This window comes from Tamandua tetradactyla, chromosome 13, assembly GCF_023851605.1.
Source record: "Tamandua tetradactyla isolate mTamTet1 chromosome 13, mTamTet1.pri, whole genome shotgun sequence".
Lineage (NCBI taxonomy): Eukaryota > Metazoa > Chordata > Mammalia > Pilosa > Myrmecophagidae > Tamandua > Tamandua tetradactyla.
Genome location: NC_135339.1, coordinates 96,063,585 through 96,086,851, shown reverse-complemented (window position 1 = coordinate 96,086,851; position 23,267 = coordinate 96,063,585). Strand labels below are relative to the sequence as shown.

Here is a 23,267-nt window from a genome sequence, read left to right as displayed (position 1 = left end):
TTCTTTTTCATGTGAATTTTCAGTTATCCCAGCATCATCTGTTGAAGAGACAATTCTTTCCCCCTTTGAATGCACATGGAAAATCAAGTGGCCCTAGATGTGTTTACTTCTGAATTCTTAATTGTATTCCATTGCTTCATATGTCTAACCCTTTCCAAGTATCACACAGTTTTAATTACTATGCATTGTAGTAAATTTTGAAATCAAGAAGTGTATGTCCTCCAACTTTGTTCCTCATTTTCATGAGCATTTTGGATATTTGGGGCTCTTTGAATTTCCATGGGAATTTGAGGATCGATTTTTCCATTTCTGCAGAAAAAGCTACTGAAATTTTTTATTGAAATTGCATTGGATTTGTAGATCACTTCAGTCAAAAGAAATATTAGCTGTATTAAATCTTACAACATGTGAACATAGTATGCTCCTATTTATCAAAGCCCACTTTAATGTCTTTCAGAAATGTTTTCTAAATTCTGTTATAAAAGCCCCACACTGCCGTGGTTAAATTTATTCCCAGGTACTTTATTATTTTATATACTATTGTAAATGTAACTCTTTTATTAATTTCATTGACAGATAGTTGATTGTTAGTGATTAAAATCTCAACAGATTTTTGTGTATTTATCTTATACTCTGCAATTTTCTGAATTGGTTTATTAGCCTGTTCTAGTTTGCTAGCTACCGGAATGTGATATACAAGAAATGGAACAGTTTTTAAAAACTGGAATTTTATTAAGTTGCAAACTTACAGTTCTAAGGCTGAGAAAATGTCCAAATTAAAGCAAGGTTATAGAAGTGTCCAATTTAAGGCATCCAGAGAAAGATGCCTTGGTTCAAGAAGGATGATGACATTCAGGGTTTCCATCTCAACTGGAAAGGCACATGGCAAACATGGTGACATCTGCCAGCTTTCTCTTCAGGCTTCTTATTTCATGAAGCTTCCCCAGGGGTATTTTACTTCTTCATCTCCAAAGGTCTCTGGCTTCATGGTCTCTAAAGCTTTTTCCAAAACTGTTCCATCTTAAAGGGCTCCAGTAAGCAACCTGACCTTGAATGTGTGGAGACACATCTCCATGGACACCATCTAATCAGAAGTTACCACCCACAAATGAGTGGGTCATATGTCCATGGAAACAAGAAGCTCCCACCCAGCAATACTGAATGAGCATTAAGGAACTTGGCTTTTCTGGGCTACACAAAAGATTCAAACCAGCCCATAGCCCTTGTAGCATTATTGTGGATTTAAGTGAGTTGATATAAAGAGAATCATGTCATCTGTGACTATGGATAGTTTCACTTCTTTCTTTCCAATTTGGATGGGTTTTATTTCTTTTACTTGTCTTATTGCTCTGGCTAGTACAATGTTTAATAGCAGTGGTGACAGTGAGTATCCTTTCAGTGGGGAAAGCTTTCAGTATTTGATGTATTCCACAAATGTCCTTTATTGAGAGATTCCTTCTATTCCTAGTTTTGTAAGTGCTGTCATCATGAAAGGATATTGAAGTTTTAAAACTCTTTTTCTGCCTCAAGTGATGTATTTTTCTCCATTCTAATAATGTGATGTATCATCTATTGTTTAAGGTGGAAAACTTTGATTGGATCGTTTCCATGAAGATTGACCTACTCAGTTGTGAGAGTGACATTTTGGCTATTTTCATGGGGCTGCGACACACCCAATTGTGGGGGTGATCTTTTGATTAGTTGGAGATGTGACTCCACCCATTCAAGGTGGGTCTTGATTTGTTTACTAGAGTCCTTTAAAAGGGGAAACATTTTGGAGAAACCTCAGAGCAGATGTTTGAAGGACGGTTACTCAGAGCCAAAAGAAACACAGACATTTGAAGATGCTTGGAGTCCTAATGGAGAAAGCAGATGCCTAGACATTTGAAGATTCAGATCCCAGCTGCTGTAATTGTGGGCCATCCCATGAGCTACAAAGCAAGCCAGAGCCCAAAGTTGTGTGTATAAGAGGAGCTAAGCAATGGCCTACAGACACTTACAGAGGTAACCACTGGCTTCCAAAGTTGGAAGCTGTTTGAAACCAGAAGCCAAAAAGGACCAGCAGACACAAGCCATGTGCCTTCCCCCTTACAGAGGTGTTCTGGACCCACTGACCATTCTTCTGTCAAAGTATCTTTCCCTGGATGCCTTAGTTTGTACATTTTATGGCCTTAGAACTGTAAACTTGTAATAATAAATTCCCTTTATAAAAGCTGTTCCATTTCTGGTATGTTGCATTCTGGCAGCATTAACAAACTAATACACCCTTTAAGGGATGTTTCAGACTCTTCTTGTGTTTTTCTGCCACAGTCATGAAATCAACCACTCTTTAAGAAAGATCATTGTCTTTTATTAAAAATTTTCATTACAAACCTAGATCTGAGGATAGGTCTATCTCTTGATATTGGGGTGTCTCTGCAGTGGACAGAGTTAGTATATGCTCATTTCCAAATCCAGGCATAATAGTCACCTACAAGTATTACTGCATCTATCTACCCATAAATATTTAAAAAACAAGAGTGCATATTAATACCTCCATCATTAGACTAACAGCACATAGCTTATTCTCCCGCCACCCCAATCTCGGTCCATTTAGAATTTCTTTCTCTAACATAGGAGATGCCCCAACTGTCTACAATATAGTCACAATTTGCCCAACTCTCACATACAAAAAAAGGAGTTGCTGACATGCTACCCTGTACCCAGTGAAAAGAAAATTTACCAACTTGAGTATCATGTTTGTTGGCAGTTCTTTTTCTGTTACCCTTGCAGAGCCCAGGTATAACATTGTTTTCCAAGTCAGGCAGATTGGCTTCTTCCTTCCCATTTCTTACTGAGTGGCCATGTGATTTATTATAAAAAGATAGATTCATGTCATGAACTCACTCTCTGCAGCCCTGTCAATCACTGTTGAACATTTGTGACAGGCGATGGAGCATCCCTGTATCACTGGAATAGCCCCAAAGATGCACACTCACAGTTACTCGGCTGTGGGCACAAGGGACCAATTTGCACAGAACAGCGCACCCTGATCACGCAGAACTGGAGATGGTTGGCCTGGTCTCAGGGGCAAACTTCATCACTGAGGCGGATCTGATGACATTCTGTCACCTGCGGGTGGTTCTTGGCTGAAACAGGGCTGGTGCTTTCAGGGACCAGTGTCCAGGCACTGGCTGTCCTATAGTGTTATCAAGGACAGAGTCTGTATCCTGACTGGCTTGTCAGACAGTGAGGTTCTCTTCCCTGAGTCAGTCAACTAACTGGGCAGTCACAGCCCTCCTGCTTAGATGACACACACACAGCACAGTTCATCAGCTGGTCATCCCACCTCACCAGGTCCAGCGTCAGGGAGGGACTGAGGGCCACGTGTACCTGGCCTCTTTTACCGGCACAGCCTCAGGGTTTTGCTTCCATAACTGCTTTCTTCTCACAACAAGCAGGTCTAGTTTCATCAAATCAAGGCAACAAGCCCTCTGGCTGCTCAGCCGACTTCAGGAGACCTGCAGCCCATGACCAAAGCGAACTTTGCCTGTTTTTATAGGGGTCACAGGCTAGAAACATTTCTACTATTTTAAATGGTTAAAATAAGCAAAACAATGATGTTTCAGCATAGGTGGAAATTTTATGGAATTCATGTCTCCATGTCCATAAACAAATTATTAGAGAATAACTGTGCTCAGTCTTTTTTTGTGTTGTCTTCGGCTGCTTCATTACTGGAGCATTGGCATGAGGAATCCAAAGAGAGACCACATGGTCCACAAAACCCAAAATATTTACTTTGTGGCCCTTATGGAAAATGCATACCAGCCCCCACTCTATCCCACAGCCCAGAGCAGATGCTAAGCCTGACCTACATGGTCCCAGGAAGGTCCAGGCCTTGAGACTCCTTTCCATCTGACCTTCAGGGGTCAGAGAGGCCTGTTTGCAGGGTCTATGATGATATGAGCCCCTCTGAGCTGCCCCATCCCCTAGAGAGGGTTCCTCTTCTAGCTGATGACCCTCAGGATTCCAGGCCCATTGATGCAGGAAACACTGGTTGGTGGGCACAAGCTCTTCTCAGACCTGCCAATCTGTTGACCTTTGAGGGACACCCTCAGCTCCTGGTCACTGTCAAGTCAGGTCTGACCTGGATGTCACCCCACCACCCCAACACGGTAAAGGGGTTTAATGCCTTAATCCTCTTCTGCTTGATGTCAGGACGGGTTGACCCCTCACTGGGACATGCAGAGATGGGGGACAGACCCAGGTTTGTTGGGTCTTCTCTCGTAGAAACCCTGAGGCCCTCCTGCCCCCACTTCTGGCCATCCCCTTGTCTGGTCAGATCTCAGCCCCCAAAGCATGCATATACCTAGGACTGCCCCCTTGGGCCTCCCCACATTTATTTCAGCAGGGCCCCAGCTATCCATGCACTCTTTAGGGGTCTGTGGTTCACAGAGCTGCGTCAGGGCCTGGCTGCTTCTGCGACGTGGGGGTGATGGAGCCTGAGCCTTCCTGCCTCACTGGCCCGGCACAGAGAGCAGTGCACACAATTACCAATGTTTTAACTTAGATCTGTGCCCACAACAACCTCATGTGTCCCACTGACAGCTCGCACCTGCCCATACATCCAGGGTGAGAGTCTGCTCCTGGTACCACGCGCAGACTGCAGAGAAAGTAGCAGGGCTGCCCGCTCAGTTCCTGCCAGGGCGCACGGCGGTGTCGACTGGGGTGGGAGAGTGGACGCCCACTCCCTGGCTTGACTTGGACCAACTGTGACTACTTCAGACCCCAGAACTCCCTGCGGCGGTCTCAGGCTGAGGCTGGACCTCACTGGAATCACACTCCTGCGTGGCTTCTTGCCCTTCCATCCAAGCCTCTCCGGAGTAAATCATGGACACAGAGCACTTGTCTCGGGCTCTGCGTCTAAGAAACCCCACGGAACCCCTGCCACCGGTGGTGATGGCTGAATGACAAGTGTTCAGGCAGAAGCACCGCATGGTTTAGATAAAAGAGTGCACTATGGGGGAGCTCGTGTTCCCTGGCATGGGCACTTCTGGAGAGGGAACCTCCTAGGACACCTTTCCTTGCTGCACTTTCCCATAAGTCCTGGTTGATCCTCACAGTTCCACCTCTTCTGGGAATTCCCTTTAGAGGGATGATGCACGCGAATTTCAACTCTTTCTTCAGAGAAAGGCCCCTTATCTCCACTGTTGTCACACTACTATCCTTCCCCCCTGTCTACTGCAGCCTCTTGGGCTCAGGCCTCCTTCTGGAGAGTGGGGTGGGTGAATGCTTGATTGCACTGCAGGTTTTGGTCACCCCCGACCCTTTGCTTCTCTAACTTCCTGGTTGTCATCTAAAGCTGACATCGGTGGTCATAAAATATCACGCAGACAAGAGGTCCCATCCTCACACTCATCACATTTACACGTGGTAGTCTAGCATCAGAGCTCTCCGAAAGCACATGGCTGTGCCATTCTCTCCACAAGTGTATGTCAGGCACCTACTATGTGCCAGGCACTCTGCTTCACACTCAGCTCTAAGTAGGCAGATTGGGTCCTCACTCTAGGGTGACAATTTGCTTATCTCCATCCTCTTTCTTAATCCTGTAGGTCATGCCTCCTTCCTCCCCATTCAACAACATTTACCAGAAAAGACCATCAATAAGACCATAAAGCCTGTCTTATGAATTTAAATTATTCAAATCATGCAGTCTATGTTCTAGGATAATAAATGAATCAAATTAGAAATCAATCACACAGAGATAACTGCAAATACACAAACATTTGGAAACTAAATAATACACTTCTAAATAGCACATCCTTCAATTAGGAAACATTGTGAATTTTGATGAAAATGATGGAATTTCTAACTTTTCATCAGTGTGCAACAGGAAGCTACTCAATGACTTTAAGCATGGAAATTGCATAATTAGATTTCAAGTTTTAAAACATGTCTCTATATAACCCCAATTGTTCATGTGGATGTGGAAAACCAGAAATCTCACTCATTGCTGGTGGGACTGGAAATTGGTACAACCATTTTGGAGAAAACGTTGATAATATTTCACAAAAGCAAGCATGCACATCCCCTAAGACCTAGTCATTTAACCAAGGGAAACATGAAACATGTCTGCAGAAGGGCATTTGCTTGCATGCTCACAGCTTCTTTATTCCTAATAGCCAATTGAGAGGAGAAATTCATAAGCCCATCAATAGGTGCTGGGTAAATAAAATGTGTTATTTTCATACACTGGAATACTACTTTTAAAAAGGAACAAACTAATGATACAAAAACTGAATCTCAAAAAATAGTAAGCTCATGAACATTCTCATACACTCTATTATTTCATTTATATGAGGTTCTACAACATGAAAAACTGATGTTCGGTAGAAAAAATCCTAACAGTGATGACTTCACAAGGAGTGAGGTGGGGTTGACTCAACAAGGGCAGGCAGGCACATTCTGGGGTGGGAGTTATATTCTATATCTTCATAGGATATATAAACAATGTCAAAATCAAAATGTGCAGGTGTTTATACATATAATTGAAAATTTTACATCATGGGTAGAAAAACTAAACAAATGTTGAACCCATATCAATGATAATTGAAAAGATGTATTTAAGGAAAGAATACTAATGCTTGAAGCTTGCTTTGAAATTCATAAAAAAAATAAGTTGATGGATAAGTAATAAAATAACTGTGGGAACAAGCTAATGGGCAAACAGAAGCCCATTGTAAAATTCTTTTAACTTTGCCAGAGCCTTGATACCTTACATTGTAAAATGCTATGAAATGTGTAATTCTGACTACAGGGCAGAGCCTGATCTTGGAAGGTCAAGAATGGCTGTGGACAGACCAGATGGAAGGTGTTGAGACAAGCAACAGAGGTGCTGGGACCTTCAGGTGAGTGTTAGAGAAGAAGCAGCAGACCAGAGAGGATTCAGAATCAATCACTAGGAGGTGAGGAAGCTTTGCACACAGAGGCTAGGAAAGAGGATCCAGAATCTTTCAGTGACTGTGACTCTGATAATGAAATGAGAATGAGCAGACTGAGTATCATGCATGTTGAATAAGATCCCAGAAACTTTTAAGTGGTAAGTTAGTTCAGCAGTTGTCTGGGGGTTGTAGGTGAGGCATAGTTACTAGCTAAAATTCAGGCATCACTGGCAAGTATTAATGATAAATGCAGACTGTGCATGAGCGCAAATACTGAGAGAAGAAAAGACAGTACAGGCTGAAGCAGTGATGAACGCAAACATTTTGAGGCTAGAAGCAGAGGATAAGAAAAAGAAAATGATGAAAAGAAGGCGGAAGAGGAAGGGATGGAGAAGATAGAGAATAAATGGAACCCATAAAATAATGACAAAGAAGTTTCTGTACAAATTAAAAACCAAAATAAAGAATGATGTTGCCCTTTTCTGAAAGGAAAAATAAATTAAAATGAACCTGTGCTCTGCAGGTGACTAAAGCGAAGGCTGTTGACACCATCTCTCACCCCCCATGGCGCCAAGGCCATGATGTTCCACAGCCAAGGTGAGGAGCAGCGACTCTTGACTCTGCCTCAAACCCTCACCAAGAGGAAGGCCAGGCAAGGTCTACAAAGTGTGATACCAAGAGACTGATGTCAAAATAGCTAAGCAGTGAGCATAATGGGCCTCACTCCAGAACCCCAGACCCCACTCTGAAAGAGGAAGTAACAGTGTTACCCACATGTGAAGGCTACAGCCACGTTCCCTGGTCCTCACATTGGGGTGAAAATATCAGCAGACCATGGAGGGAGGATGCAGAGGATGTGCCTTGAAGGGACCCTGCTGTTCCTCTGGCTATTTGCCTTCCTCATGTTTCCCACTCACTTGCTGCTTCCCTGAAACCTTGAGAGCATCCAGGTAGTTCCTTGGAAAGTTTGAAGTTCTCCATAGAAGTTTGGCCTGTTTCCACTGGGAAAGCACATTGTTTATACATATATATCATATAAATTACCATCTTCTCCTTTCCACTTGTACCAGATCCCAAAATTTATTCTTTAATTCATTCCTTAGCATCTAGAAAAACTCACATTGGCCATTTTCAGTCATTTACTGAACACGGGAAACACCCTCCTGAGAGCCACTTTTACATCCTTGTTGCGCAGAGTGTAGACAAGCGGGTTCAGAGTGGAGCTGACCACTGTGTACATGACGGTGACCACCTTGCCATTTTCCATGGAGGATCCAGACCCTGGGAGAAAGTAGGTGTAGATGACTCTGGAGTAGTACAGATAGACAACAAGGAGGAGGGAGGAGCAGGTAGAGAAGGCCCTGCGCTTGCCCTCAGCCGAGCAGATGCACAGAATGCTGGCAACGATGAAGGTGTAGGACAACATGGTGAGCAGAAAGTTGACCACCCCAAAGAACAGGTCTGCAAAGACAACCATCATGTTGTTCAGATATGTTGGGCCTCAGGCAAGCAGCAGCAGTGTGGGGAATTCACACAAGAAGTGAGGGATCTGCTGAGAGCCACAGAACGTTAGCCGTGCCATCAGGCCAGTGTTCACAGAGGTGCTGATCCCACTGACCGTCCACACATTCCCTGCCAGCAAGACACAGAGGGGCCTGCTCATCAGTGTGTGGTAGTGCAGAGGCCAGCAGATGGCCACATAGCAGTCATATGCCATGACTGAGAGCAGCAGCAGCTCAGCCCCCAAATTCCACGTCAGGAAGAAGAGCTGGGTCATGCAGCCCTCATAGGAGATGGTGCTGCCCTCTCCCATCAGGTTCTCCAGCAACTTGGGGAGAACAGTGGATGTGCAGATGATGTCTAAGATGGCCATTTTTGTGAGAAAGAAGTACATCGGGGTATGGAGGACTTGGTTCAGGCAGATGGCCATGACGATGAGGCCGTTCCCAGCAAGAGCAGTCAGGTAAAGGAGGAGGAAGAGAGCAATGAAGAAACCCTGGAACTGATGGTTTTCTGAGAAGCCCTGCAGGACAAACTCCACCACGGCTGTGTGGTTGGTTGCTACCATTGGGTGGGGGTGTCTCCAGGGTCCAGGGAAGGAGCCAGGACCTAATAGAGGAAGACACAGGGATGGGGTGGATGATGGGTCCTCTCGGTGCTCAGGTCCCATTAAGACACTGCAGGATGTGTGTGGTGGTGCCTTCACCCTAGGAAACACATGGCTAAGATATTAACGTAGGTCCATGCACTAAGGGAGACAATCCAAGGAATAACTCTCCCTTCTGGATCCACCCCAATCCCCGGAACACCTCCCAGCACTCAGAACTACCTGCCATGACAGCCTCTGCTTCTGGGTGGTGGTTGGGGCAGCAGAACTCAGTAGTTTACATAGAAAGTGCAGCCTGTGCTCACTTTAATTGTGACTATTTCCTACATTAAACTGACATGTGAAAGTGGCTCGTAGATGGTCCATGGAGCTCAGAAGACACAGATATCCAAATGGACAGGCCAGGGGGCTCCAGATCTCTGTGCTCCCAAAGAGGAAAACCATCTCAGCTGGGGATGGGGCAGGCTGCACACAACACATTGTCTCAAAGACAAGACAGAATTATCACCCTTAGAGGGGGCAAGATGGGCAGGACTGATGGGCTCAGGTGGGGATTTCAGGTGATGTGAGGGGTCAGCTACTCAGGGTACAGCCTGGGAAGTGGTCCGTAACACTAGAGCAGTCTTATTCTTGGGGTGTATCCACCAGGCTTGGAGCAGGTGGGGGGCACTGCCAGAGCTCATGTAAATTGATCTGTTTTCAGGCTCTTCAGTGAAAACCATGACTGATCCCCCCTGTCCTGTCCACTCAGTTCTGCTCCCAGGAAATGGGAGAGGCTGGACCATGGGGACCCAGAGCTGCATCTGAGCAGCTGGATGCAGGAGCCTGACTCCAGGCTTGAACCTCATCCAGGTTCTCCTGGGCTAAGTGGGAAGCTTATCAGGCTGTGCCAGGGGCGAGGATGCAGGGAAGAAAGGAATAGACCCTGCCCAGAGCCCCCAGGGCCTCCTGCCAATGCACCCACCCAGTCAAGGCCTATGACACCTAACCTTCGGCATCTCAACACTGACCCTGGCCCCTCAGACAGGACCAGGCAATGGTTAGACAAGGAGACTATCTTTCTTGAGCTCCACTTGCCCAGTCAAGAAGCTGCTGATCCATCCCCCCGCCCCAAGGTGAATGCTTCCCTCCACCCCACTGATTGCTGCACACCCCAGGCCCAGGCAGCCCAGGGAGAGGGAGGGTACCAGCACCTGCTCTGGGAGTTTCCCCTGAGTTAGGACGGCCTGAGAGCAAGGAGCTGTCAACACGTGTGCCCCATCCAGAGGGCTGGTCTCTCCCCAATGTCCCATGAACAGAGATTCTGCAGATTCCCAGAAATATGTACCTGGCTGTGAACACCCAGAGGGTGGAGCTCAGGAGCAGGTGTGCTGGGGTCCTGTGACAGTGCTGACTGGGACCTGCTCACTCTCCTCGCCCTGTTTGTCCCCCACCTTTACAAGGGCTGAGAAGCACACAGGCTGCTAACTGGAGTCCAAGCTGTGTCCCTGCAGAACTGGGGTGCTAAAGTGTAGCAAGACAGAGTGGGGGCTCCACACTCCAAGGGTCTCACCTCCGAGGGTCACACAGGCGTCATGCAGTGACCACCCCACACCCCCTTCTCCTCTACACACACGACCGTCCCGGTGCAGGCACAGATGACCAAGCCGTTCTCTGCCCCCTGCAGACCAAGTCCACGCTGACATCCAGGGCGCACTCTGCCTGCACATCAGCATGTTCACCGCAGGGCCTCCCGCCCCAAATTCACAGGGAGCTGAGTTGCCACCTCCAGCACCAGCAGCCAGAGCAGCTCCTTTTAAAGACCTTGACCTATTCTGGAGGCGAAACCACAGCACCTGTTGCCCTCTGACCGATCAGTCTCACGAGTGGGGCCGTGGGTAGCAGAGCCCCGGAGTGCGGATAGTCTTGGGGCCCCTCACTGTTTCACTGAAATAGTAAAAGACAAGAAGGACGCGAAGGCAGGGGCATGTTTTCCACAGTAAAACTGTCTATTCAGAAACACTGAAAAAATTAGGGAAGATAGTTCAAGAGCCAACTGCAGGGGCAGACGCACAGTTATTGACAGTTAATATACTCCCTGTCCATATAGCGGCCCTCAGGGAGCAATTACCCCAACTAGAGGTAAACAAGGCCCTGTGGGTGCAGTATCCAGGGTGTGGGGGCTGGGTCAGCTGTCCTTTAAAGGAGTCCATCTGCCTAGGGTGGACGCCGGGTCACTGGGGAGCCAGGATGGCCGAGCAGCCAGAGCGGCCCTCAGGGAGCAATTACCCCAGCTGGAGGTAAACAGGGCCTTGTGGGTGCCGTATCCCGGGTGTGGTGGCTGGGTCAAGACCTGAGGCAGTAACAGGGCAGGATAGGGCCCTGAGGCCTTGGGGAGGGCCCATGTCTGTCTCCTGGGACTAGCCCCTCACCCCTTGGCCTGAGCCTGGCAGGGGAGCTGCTGGCCTCTTGGCCCAATCCCAGGATCAAATGTTCCTCCTTTGATGACCCAGACAAGGGCCTGTGCAAAGCCCACCCTGCATGAAGGCAGAGTTCTTCCTAAATCCAATAAATTCCCCTCAAGTTGCAGGTTTACAGAAACATGGAAGGTGGCCCCGAGTGCTCCCGGCCACCCCGCGCCCAGTTCCCTGTGGGTATCATGTGCTGCATCAGGGTGAAACATTCCTCACAGTGGAAGGACCAGTATTGATCCATTATTGCTAACAGAGGTCCTCACTTACTCAGACTTCCTCAGTTTCCCAAATGCACCTTTTCTGTCTCAGCGTCCTTCCTGGACCAAATGACGTTTAGTCTGCCAGGAACAGGCCTGGCCCACAGAGCGGAGCTCAGCTTGGGGCTGCCTCATCCAGGCTCTGAAAAGCCCATACTGAGGGGACCCTGTGCTCAGACTGAGGAGAGGAGACCAGCAAAAGGGACCCTGGTCCAGGAGGGAGACTACTTGGCAGGGGTGGATCAGAAGACCAGGGGTCCTGCCTGTGTCTCCCCAGCTCCTCCCTGTGGAAAGCACCCTGGCTAGGGATTATTTGTGTATTTAGTTGCTACGAGCAGTGGGGTCACCCTGTGGGATCAGGGGTACTGGGCAGGAGAGCAGGGGCAGGGGCAGGGGCTCTACTGGAGATTACACCAGGTGGGGGCATTGCCACTCCTGAGGCCAAGGTAACCATCTGAAGAGGGAGATGGGGGAGGGGTAGTGAGATCTCTTGTGAGAGCCCAGCATCTGGATGTTCCTCTCTCCCCCCTTCCAATTGGCAGGTGCTTAGAGGGAAGGCTTGGATGGGGGAGGGCTCCTGCCTTGGCTTGGTCTCAGACCTTTGTCTCTGACTCACAAATTCCTGCTAGGGTCTTCCCACATAATCTTACCTGAAAAATGGTGCATGGTGTACAGTGCTTGAAAGGAGCAAATAAGGAAGGGGTGTGGGAAGTGAGGAGAGGGTCTTTAATCCCAAGGCTCCATTGCTGTCAAATCCAGTGACATTAAGGGAGAAATAGATAATTCAACAATAATAGTTGGAGACTTCCACACCTCACCATAAAAAAGCGAGAGAGAATTCACGGATGATGGTGGAGCAGGAAGCGCCATGGATCAGTCCTTCCACCTAGATGACTGCTGAACTGGCAAGAACTCTGCGAATGAACTCTCAAACTCTGGAGTCCAGTGGAACATTGTGCAGCATCCACAATGAGCTGACAGAAGAGGCTGGTAGATTCCTGTAAATATCAGTGAATTTCACTCTCCATGCAGTGGGTCCTAACCTCCAGCCCCCAAGCACATGGCAGGCAGGAGTGGAAACAGCAGCTTATTTCCTGGGGCAGCTTGCTGGTGACAGGGTGGCCTATGAACACCAAGTTCTCCAAAATCCAGGGGTGTGTGCTGGTTGTGATCTTAGGCTGGTCACTGTTTTTCATCTTGCATTTTAGACCACTGTGGGGTGGGGGCAGCTCTGGGGGCTGCTGTTGTAATACTCTCTCAGGCAAAAGCAGCAGAAGAGACTTAAATAGGCAGAACTTATTTTTTTTATCATTCCTCTTTCCACTCCCTATTTGGGAATAAAAATACTTTAAAAAATCATGCATTGAGTCCTCAATCACAAAAGTTCTAGCAATCCCAGAGGAATGGGATAACTAGATTTCCAGAGTTATATAAACATACCACTGAGAATGTCCAGTTCTTTACAAAAATTACAAAACACACAAAGTATCAGGAAAGTAGGGACCATGCCCCAGATTAAAAAGAATTTTCCAGAAACCTTCACTGATTGAAACTCATATTTGGAATTATTAGTCCAGAACTTTAAATAAACTGTCTTAAATATGTTCAATGAACCAAAGGAATCCATATTCAAAGAATTAAAGGAAATTAAGACATCTGGACAAAATAAAGAGATAGAAATTACAATAAAATGAAACAACTTATTTAAGAATTAGAAAATATAGTAATTGAAATGAAAAATTTACCAGAGGCTATCAAAAACAGATTTTAACAGACAGAAGAAAGGATCAGTATTATGGAAGACAAGAAAATTGGGAGTATTCAACATGAGAAGCTGGAAGAAAAACTAAGAAATAAAAATGAACAGATTCTGAAGAATCTATGGATCACCATCAAGTATCACAACAGATCCATCATTGTATCCCCAGAAGGACAAGAGAGAAAAAAAGGAGCAGAACAGTATATGAAGAAATAATGGCCAAAACCTTTTCAAATCTGATGAAAGAAATGAATAAGCACATTAACAATGCCCAAGGAACTCCAAGCAGCACACACTCTAAGAGAACTACAAGATGCATTACAGCAAAATTGTCAATGTTCAAGGGCAAAGAGAGGATTTTGAAAGCAGCAAGAGTAAAGTAAGTTGTCACGTATAAGAATCCCCAATAAGATTAACAGTGGATTTCTCATAAGAAACCATGGAGGCCAGAAGACAGTGAGTTGGTATGTTTAATGTCCTTTAAAAAAAAATCTGTCAACAAAGAATCCTATTCTCAAATATGAAAGAGAAAGTAAGACATTTATAGCTAACCAAAAGCTGAAAGAGTTCATGAGCAGAAGACCCACCCTATAAGAAAAACTAAAGGGAGGCATTGAAGCTTAAATAAAAGTCACTCAAAACCATAAGAAGAACTAAAGAACTTTGTAAGGTTACTACACAGGTACGTATAAGATCCTATATTATTGTTATTGTCCCCTATTTAACCTAACAGGCAAATGTATAAATAATATTTTAAATCTATATTAATGGGAACACAATTTATAAGGATATAATCTGACAAGGTAACAGTATAAAAGTGTAGGAATGGAAATATATATGAGTAGAGTTTGTATTCTACTGAAATTAGGCTGGTACTAGTTAAACTATGTTTTTATTATCTTAAGATGCTGATTGTAATTACAAAGGTAACCACTAAGAAAATAATTACAAAATAGAGAAAAGGGGAGTTGGGAAGATGGCAGAACAGGATAGGTCAAGTTCACCCCTGCTCCAAGGAACAGCTAGAGAAAGGGCAGGAGGGCGACTGAAATGGCTATTCCAGAGTGTAAGTGACCTGGGAGGGTCTTCTACACCACACAGGGAGGCCCTGGTTGCAAAAGCTGAAGAACTGAGATGCAGAGAACTGGAGACCATCCAGCTGTTGCAAACAGCATAACATGCCCTTTTGGAGCACTCAGGAGTGCAAGGATGGGGAGTCGGGGACTAGGAAATAAGCCAAGCCGTGTTCCTTAAAAGCACCCTCATGGGTACAGCCCCAAGACACGTGACTCACCTCACACTCCACACACCTGAACCCCATCACCCACCACCCTATGAGCCAAGCATCCCCGGCCCACCACCCCACCCCACCTCCTCCAACCTCCTTCCTGCACATACCTGTCCCACGCCCCCACCCTAGTGAATGCCTACCCCAGCCCAACCCACCTCTCCTGCAGAAGCACAGTCTCTCCCCATCCCTCATGAGTCCCACCTCCCCCTCCCTGCCTCTACAGGTGGTCACCAGTGCATAAAGGCTGCAGGCACTTACCTCAATACCCAGGCTACACCTGCCCCCAGCCTATATAGTCACACAACCCCACGTTGCCCCCACTGAGCGCAATTTCACCCCACCCGACCCCTGAGCTCTGCACATCACTTTATGGACCTCCCAGATATGCACATATACACACACCCCAGTCCCACCCCCCAGCTCTGGGCAAGCACTGACCTGCACAGATGGGCCACACCTGGCTCCAGCCCACACAGATACAACCCCAGCCTGCTGCCCCTGAGCTCTGCGCATGTGCACACAGGACCCCACTCCCTAAACCAGTGTGCACCAGGGTCCAGCACCCCAGGACCATGCATATGCACAGCCACATGCTCCCCACCACTGGGCAGCCACACACTCGTGTACTGACTCCTTGAACCCTGTATCCCAACTCCCTACCCCACAAACATGCATACTTGCCCCTCCCAGCACAAGTGCCCTACTCCTACACCTGGCAGGTGCTCATGGGCAAATCTGTACTACATAGCCTTTGCCCTGCACACACGTGCACATTCCTCCAACCCCCTCCACACCTGTGCACCTGCACCAGGGCACACCTACCTGCTGCCTCTCCTCCCCCCAGACCCACATCCCAAAACCCTGGTAACTTATGCCTGCCCCTACATACTCCCACATCCCCATCCAGGGACCTCTGGACACCACCCCACCCCCACACAAGGGCACAACTGCACCCTGCTCCTCCATGCCTCAACCTCTGTGTCACCTACTCTACACCTGATACCCATGACCCCCAAGCTCCCACCCACATCCTATCTGAACACCAGTCCCTGTGCATCTTAGTCAGCCTCACTAACTGCCTTCCATCATGTTCTACCTCTGTGTCCCCCATGCCACATGCTGCTCCTGCACTCCAAGGTCTGCCTGCACTGCACCCCATACCCTAGGCTCTTGCCTACACCTCCACAACTCCACAACCCATGCCCCATGCTCACAAGCACCATTGTAGCATTCCCAACCTGTGCCTATACCTGTACTGCAATACAACACTGCACTGTCGTGCCCCACTGTGCACCCTGCATCTTGCTCCACATCCATCCCACAAATACAAAGCATTAGACTACTGAAGGAAATCAAATTCCAAAGTATACCTTCAAGATATTTACATGCTGTGAAAACAACAGAAGATCACTAAATATATCAAGATGCAGACAAATATAGCCCAGCCTAATGACCAAATAAAAATACCAGAGAATACACAGACTTTGGAACAACTAATCAAAGATGTTCATATAATGATACTAAATAAAATAAATGGATGGCTAATGACATAAAGGAGATCAGGAAGACACTAGAAGAGCATAAAGAGGAATTTGAAAGAATAAATAGAGAAGTATCAGACATCACAGAGATTAAAGATGCTGTAGACCTAACAAAAAACATATTAGAGACACACAACAGCAGATTTGAAGAGGCAAAAGAAAGAATAAGTGATCTAGAGGACAGAACAACTGATTTCAAACACTCAAAACAGCAAAGGCAAAAAGATGGAAAATTTTGAATTGGATCTCAGGGAAATGATGGACAAAACAATGCACACAAATATAAGAATCATAGGTATCCCAGAAGGAGAAAAGAAGAGTAAAGGACTAGGAAGATTAATTGAGGATATAATGACGGAAAACTTTCCAACCCTTATAAAGGACATAAATATGCAAATCAAAGAAGCCCAACAAACTTCAAATAGAATAAATCCAAATAGGCCTTTTCCAAGATGCATACTAATCAGTCTGTCAAATGTTGAAGAGAAGCAGAAAATCCTGCGAGTGGCAAGAGAAAAACAATCTACTACATACAAGAGAAACCACATAAGACTGAGTTCAGACTACTCAACAGGCACTAGGGAGGTGAGAAGGGAGTAGTATGATACATTTAAGATCCTGAAAGAGAAAGACTTCCAGCCAAGAGTTTTGTACCCAGCCAAATTGTCCTTCAAGACTGAGGGGAGATTAAAATTTTCACAAACAAATCTTGAGAGAATTTGTCAAGAAGAGGCCAGCCATACAAGAAATGCTAAAGGGAGTTCTACCAATTGAAAGGAAAGGTAGGAGAGGAGGTCTGGAGGAGGGCAAGGAACTTAAGAGTACCAGTAAGGGCAACTTAAAGGATAAAAAGAGACAGAGGAAAAAGAATTTATAGATCTGACAAATAAAATCCAAAGGATAAGATGGTGGATTCAAGAAATGTCTTTTCAGTAATAACTTTGAATGTTAAGGATAAATTTACCAATTAAAAGATACAGATTGGCAGAATGGATTAAGAAATAAAATCCAGCTATATGATGCTTACAAGAGACTCATCTTAGACATAAGGATTCAAAGAGTTTGAAAGTGAAAGGATGGAAAAGATGTTCTATGCAAGTTGTAACCAAAAGAAATCAGGAGTAGCTATATCAGACAAAATAGACTTTAAGTGTAAAGACATCATAAGAGATGAAGAAGGACACTATATATTAATAAAAGGGGCAACTCACCAAGAAGAAAAAACAAAAATCATAAATGTTTATGCTCCCAATCAAGGAGCTCCAAAGTACATGAGACAGACATTGGCATAACTGAAAGGACCAATAGATGTTTCAACAATAATAGTAGAAGATTTCAATACACCACTCTCCTCTATAGATAGAACAACAAGTCAGAGGATCAACAAGGAAATAGAGAAATTAAACAACTTGATAAATGAATTAGACTTAACAGACATATATGTCATTATACCCCCAAACACTAAGATATAAATTCTTCTCTATTTCTCATGGAACATTCTCCAGAATAGATCATATGCTGGGGTACAAAACAAGTATTTATAAATTTAAAAACATTGAAATTATTCAAAGCACTTTCTCTGATCACAATGGAATGGAGCTGGATATCAATAACCGCCAAAAAATGAGAACTTTCATAAATATATGAAGATTAAATAACACATTCTTAAATAATCAGTGGGCCAAAGGAGAAATTGCTAGAGAAATCAGTAGCTATCTGGAGATGAATGATAATGAGAGTACAACTTATAAGAACTTATGATATGTGACAAAGGCTGTGCTGAGAGGGAAACTTATTGCCCTAAATGAATACATTAAAAAACAAGAAAGAGCAAAAACTGAGAACTTAACTGCTCACCAGAAGGAACTTAAGAAAGAATAATAAACTAACCCCAATGCAAATAGAAGAAGAGAAATAACAAAGATTAAAACAGATATAAATGAATGGGAGAACAAAAGAACAATAGAAAGAATCAATAAAACCAAAAGTTGGTTCTTTGGAAAAAAATCAATAAAATCAATGGTCAACTATCAAGCTGACAAAGAAAAAAAGAAAGAGGATGCAAATAAGCAAAATCAGAAATGAGAAAGGTTGCATTACCACAAACCCTGAAAATATTAAAAAAAAAAAAAAACTGTAAGAGGATTCCATGAACAACTATACTCCAACAAACTAGACAACTTCGATGAAATGGACAAATTCCTAGGAACACACAAACAAGCTATACTGACTCAGGAAGAAATAGAAGATCTCAAAAAACAATCACAAGTAAAGAGATTCAATCAGTCATCAAAAATCTTCCTACAAAGAAAAGCCCAGGGCCAGATGGCTTCACAGGAGAATTTTATCAAGCATTCCAAAAAGAACTAACACTAATCCTGCTCAAACTTTTCTGAAAAATTGAGGAAGACGGAATACTACCTAACTCATTTTATGAAGCTAACATCATTTTAATATCAAAAACAGGTAAAGACACTATAAGAAAGGAAAACTACAGGCCAATCACCCTAATGAACACAGATACAAAAATTCTCAACAAAATACTGAACTTCAAGCAAGAATGGGGGTGAGGAAAATACAAGAAAAGAGAATGAGAGGGTCATCAGATTCTCTTAGCAGTATTGGATGTTAGAGAACAATAGAAGAATGTCAATAAAAAGAGGTATTCAGCCTGTAATTCTGTGCCCAGTCAAATTGTCAGTTAGGTGTAGGGTCTCAAGAACTTTACCTCCCTGGTGTCCTTTTTCAGAATCTACTAGAACAAGTGAGTAAACCAAGAAAGAGACAGACAGGTACTAGGGAATAGTGATTAAAACACTGGAAGAGAGGCAATGAGAAGTCCTAGAAAGCAACTGATATAGATTAGAATAGGAAGTCTGAAGCCTACAGGGAGAGAGCTCCAGAGAATAAATTAAAGTGCTGGAAATTGTATTTGAACTTTTGGAAACACTATTAGTTGGTGTATGATTAACCTGTTATGACATTTGGAAATTTTTAGCACTAGGCATATAAAACACTAGCCAATTGTAAAATAAGGTAATTGTCAGCTTCAGAAAACAAAAATTGATCTGAGAAAAAATATACAATAATATATATTTTTACTTATGTTTAATGTGCTTTTTAATTCACCATAAAAATATTTCATATCACAAAAAAATAGAGAAAATGAGAAAAGAAAGAGATCAAAATGATATCCTACAGGAAAGCAACTAAATAAAAAAATCAGTCATGGACTAACTGAAGAGCAAAAAAGTTATAAGACACACAGAAAACAAATAGGTAAATGGCAGAGGTAAATCTTTCCTTCTTAGTTATTACCTTAAATATCAATGGATTAGACTTCCCTATTAAAAGGTAGATATTGGAGGATTAGATGAAAAAGCATGATCTTTCTATATGCTGTTTACAATAGGCTCACTTGAGGTACAAGATGTAAAGAGTTTTAAAGTGGGTGGGAAAAGACATACCATGCAACTGTAATCAAAAGGGAACTACAGTGACTATATTATTGTCAGAAAACATGTATTTTAAGTCACAACAGGTGCCCAAAATGTATGAAGCAAAAATGGACATAATTGAATGGAGAAATATATAGTTCCACAATAATGGATAGAGATATCAATATATCACTTTCAATAATTGATAGAACATCTGAACAGAAAATCAATAGGAAATAGAGGACTTGAGCAGCATATTAGACCTAATGAACATGAATAGAACACTTCACCCAAAAAAGGACAAATACACATTCTTTCTAAGTGAACACTGAACATTTTCTAAAGATAGACCACTTGTTAATATGCAAATCAAATCTTAATAAATTTAAGAATATTGAATTCATTGAATTATCTTCTCAGAACACAATGGAATAAAGCTAGAAATCTGTGGAAGAAGTAAAACTTCAAAATTTACAAACTGGTGGAAATTAAATGACATACTATTAAACAACCAATGGGTCAAAGGAAAAAATCACAAGGGAAATTAGGAAATACCTTGAGATGAATGAAAACAAAAACACAGCATACCAAAACTTTTGAAATATAGTGAAGGCAGTTGTATTAGTCAGGGTTCTCTAGGGAGATATAACCCATGGGGGATAACTAAATATGAGATTTTTAGAAGCATTGTTTCATGCAACTGTGGGGACACACAAGTCCAAATTCCATAGGGCAGGCCACAAGCTTGGAACTCATAGGAAGGTTTTTGATACATTCTCCAGGAGAAGCTGACTGGCTGAAATAGAGATGGAAATCATGTCCTTTGACTGCTGAAATCATCACTTCTTTCAAAGCCTTCAACTGATTGGACAAGATATCTGTCATTGTAGACAATCTCCTCAGTTGATTGTATATGTAATCAGCCATAGATGCAATCAACTTACTGATTAATTAAGTTCATGAAGTGTCCTAACCCATAGTTAGTTGAAGGAAGGAATGGTAAAGATTAGAGCAGAGATAAATGAAACAGACAATACAAAAAGAATAGAGAGAAATGCCAAAACCAAAAGATCAATAGAATTGACAAAGCTTTAGCCAGACTGACAAAGAAAAAAAGAGAGTGGACACCAGTAACTAAAACCAGGAATGAATGTGGAGACATTACTACCAATGTTATTGCAAGCATGGCACTTCTGTAGAGAGGCTTACCTAACCTGGGGCACTACAAAGAAGAAGCATGTCTCTCAGTGTGCAGGTGATGGATTTCAAGTGCACTCTGCAAGGAATGGGAGGAATCTTTCCCCAAACCAGTGCAAACTGGGTATGTGAGTTAGGGCTTTTTATAGGTAAAGGAAAGCAGGTAGGATCAAAAAAAAAAAAAAAAAAACTAAGTAATGGAGAAGCAGGGCAAAATGGCAGCATAGTGAGGTGTGAAATTTAGTTCATTCTCCAGAGCAGCTAATAAATGGTATCCAGGAACTGTATGGAATAACTGTTGTGTGGGACATCAGTGGCTGGACACACACTGTACAGCAGACTGGAATGGGCAGAACAGCTGAGATCCCATACAGAACTATAAGTCTTCTAAGTCACAGAGGTTGGTGCCACTTCCCCTAGTCAGGGCAGACTGAGGGGAAAGGCAACAGACTTTAGTAGTAGCAAGAAATTAGCCCAACCGAGCTCCAATTGCAGAATTAATTAACAAATTCTACTGTTGAAAACAAGCCCTGAGCACAGATAAACATGGAGTAGGCATTAAAGGAATTTTCACACTGGCAGAGAGAGGGCGGGGCTGATAGAAAAAAGAAACAGAGGGTTGTTGAGTCAAACCACACAAAATACTGGAAAAAGGCTGGACCCCAAGGAAAGAATGCACGAAGAGCCTGGGAACACAGAACCACATACCAACTCCAGCTCTTGATTGGCAAATCTGGGGAGCAGGGGTTGGGCTCTGAAAAGACTTTTTTCCCCCTCACTTCTTAACAGCTCATTAGATCATTAGATAAAACTGCAAACACTCTCAGGCTCCAGCACTGCCCCAGGTGAGGGCAGAATTAAGCATGTCTGAGAGATAACGTAAGTAGGTAGGTGAATGGGGTCTAGAATAAGTAGAACTGAATGCCAAAAGAACAGATAGTGAACAAAGCCATCTGTTTTAGTTTGCAAACTGCGAGAATGCAATATACTAGAAATTGAACAGCTTTTATAAAAGGAATTTAATATGCTACAAGTTTACAGTTCTAAGTCTATAAAAATGTCCAAACTAAGGCATCCAATAAAAGATACCTTAATTCAAGAAAGGCCAATGGGTCTGGAACACCTCTGTCAGCTGAGAAGAAACATGATTATCATCTGCTGGCCCTTTGCTCCTGGGCTCTGTTGCTTTCAGTCTTTGTTCCTGTAGGAGTTCCTCCCTTTGCTTCTCAAGGGCTGGCTTTCATCTCTTGACCTCCCTTGGCTCTCCCAGGTTCTGGCTTGCTTAACATCTCATGGTGATGTCTGCTGGGCTCCAAGAATCTCCAAATATCTGTGTCTCTGTTCTCCAAGTGTCAGTATCTGTGTCAGCTCTGCTATCTCCAAAATGTTTCCTGTTTTAAAGGACTCCAGTAAACTAAAAAAGACCCACCTGAAATGGGTGGAATCATATCTCTCTAGTCAAAAGGCTAACTCAATTAAGTGTGCAACATCTCTGTGGAGATAATGAAATCAAAAGTTTCCACTTACAATATTGCAACATATCAGAAATGGAGTAACTTTTTTTTAACTTTTTTTATTAATTAAAAAAAATTAACTAACACAACATTTAGAAATCATTCCATTCTACATATGCAATCAGTAATTCTTAATATCATCACATAGATGTATGATCATCATTTCTTAGTACATATGCATTGATTTAGAAAAAGAAATAGCAAGACAACAGAAAAAGAAATAAAATGATAATGTAGAGAAAAAATAAAAATAAAAAATACAAAAATATATAAGAAAAAAAACTATAGCTCAGATGCAGCTTCATTCAGTGTTTTAACATAATTACATTACAATTAGGTAGTATTGTGCTGTCCATTTTTTTTTTTTTTTAGAAATCATACCATTCTACATATGCAATCATTAATTCTTAACATCATCACATAGATGCATGATCATTGTTTCTTAGTACATTTGCATCAGTTTAGAAGAACTAGCAATACAACCGAAAAAGATATAGAATGTTAATATAGAGAAAAAAATTAAAAGTAATAATAGTAAGAACAAAACAAAACAGAACAAAAACCTATAGCTCGGATGCAGCTTCATTCAGTGTTTTAACATGATTACTTTACAATTAGGTATTATTGTGCTGTCCATTTTTGAGTTTTTGTATCTAGTCCTGTTGCACAATCTGTATCCCATCAGCTTCAATTACCCATTATCTTACCCTGTTTCTAACTCCTGCTGGACTCTGTTACCAATGACATATTCCAAGTTTATTCTCGAGTGTCGATTCACATCATTGGGACCA

At 43.4% G+C, this 23,267-nt stretch overlaps 1 protein-coding gene across 1 annotated transcript in view; it reads right to left on the bottom strand.

Annotated features, from left to right (window-relative positions):
* Positions 1 to 7,992: 7,992 nt before the first annotated feature.
* The window catches only part of LOC143654489 (olfactory receptor 13A1-like), a 104,755-nt gene continuing 89,480 nt past the window's right edge, over positions 7,993 to 23,267 (bottom strand). The window contains exons 3-4 of the mRNA XM_077126471.1: positions 12,556 to 12,735; positions 7,993 to 9,029 (exon numbers count right to left, since the gene is read on the bottom strand). Of these exons, the coding sequence (XP_076982586.1) occupies positions 8,422 to 9,029; positions 12,556 to 12,607 (660 nt within the window). The 5' untranslated portion in view covers positions 12,608 to 12,735 and the 3' untranslated portion in view covers positions 7,993 to 8,421. The remainder of the gene's footprint in view (positions 9,030 to 12,555; positions 12,736 to 23,267) is intronic.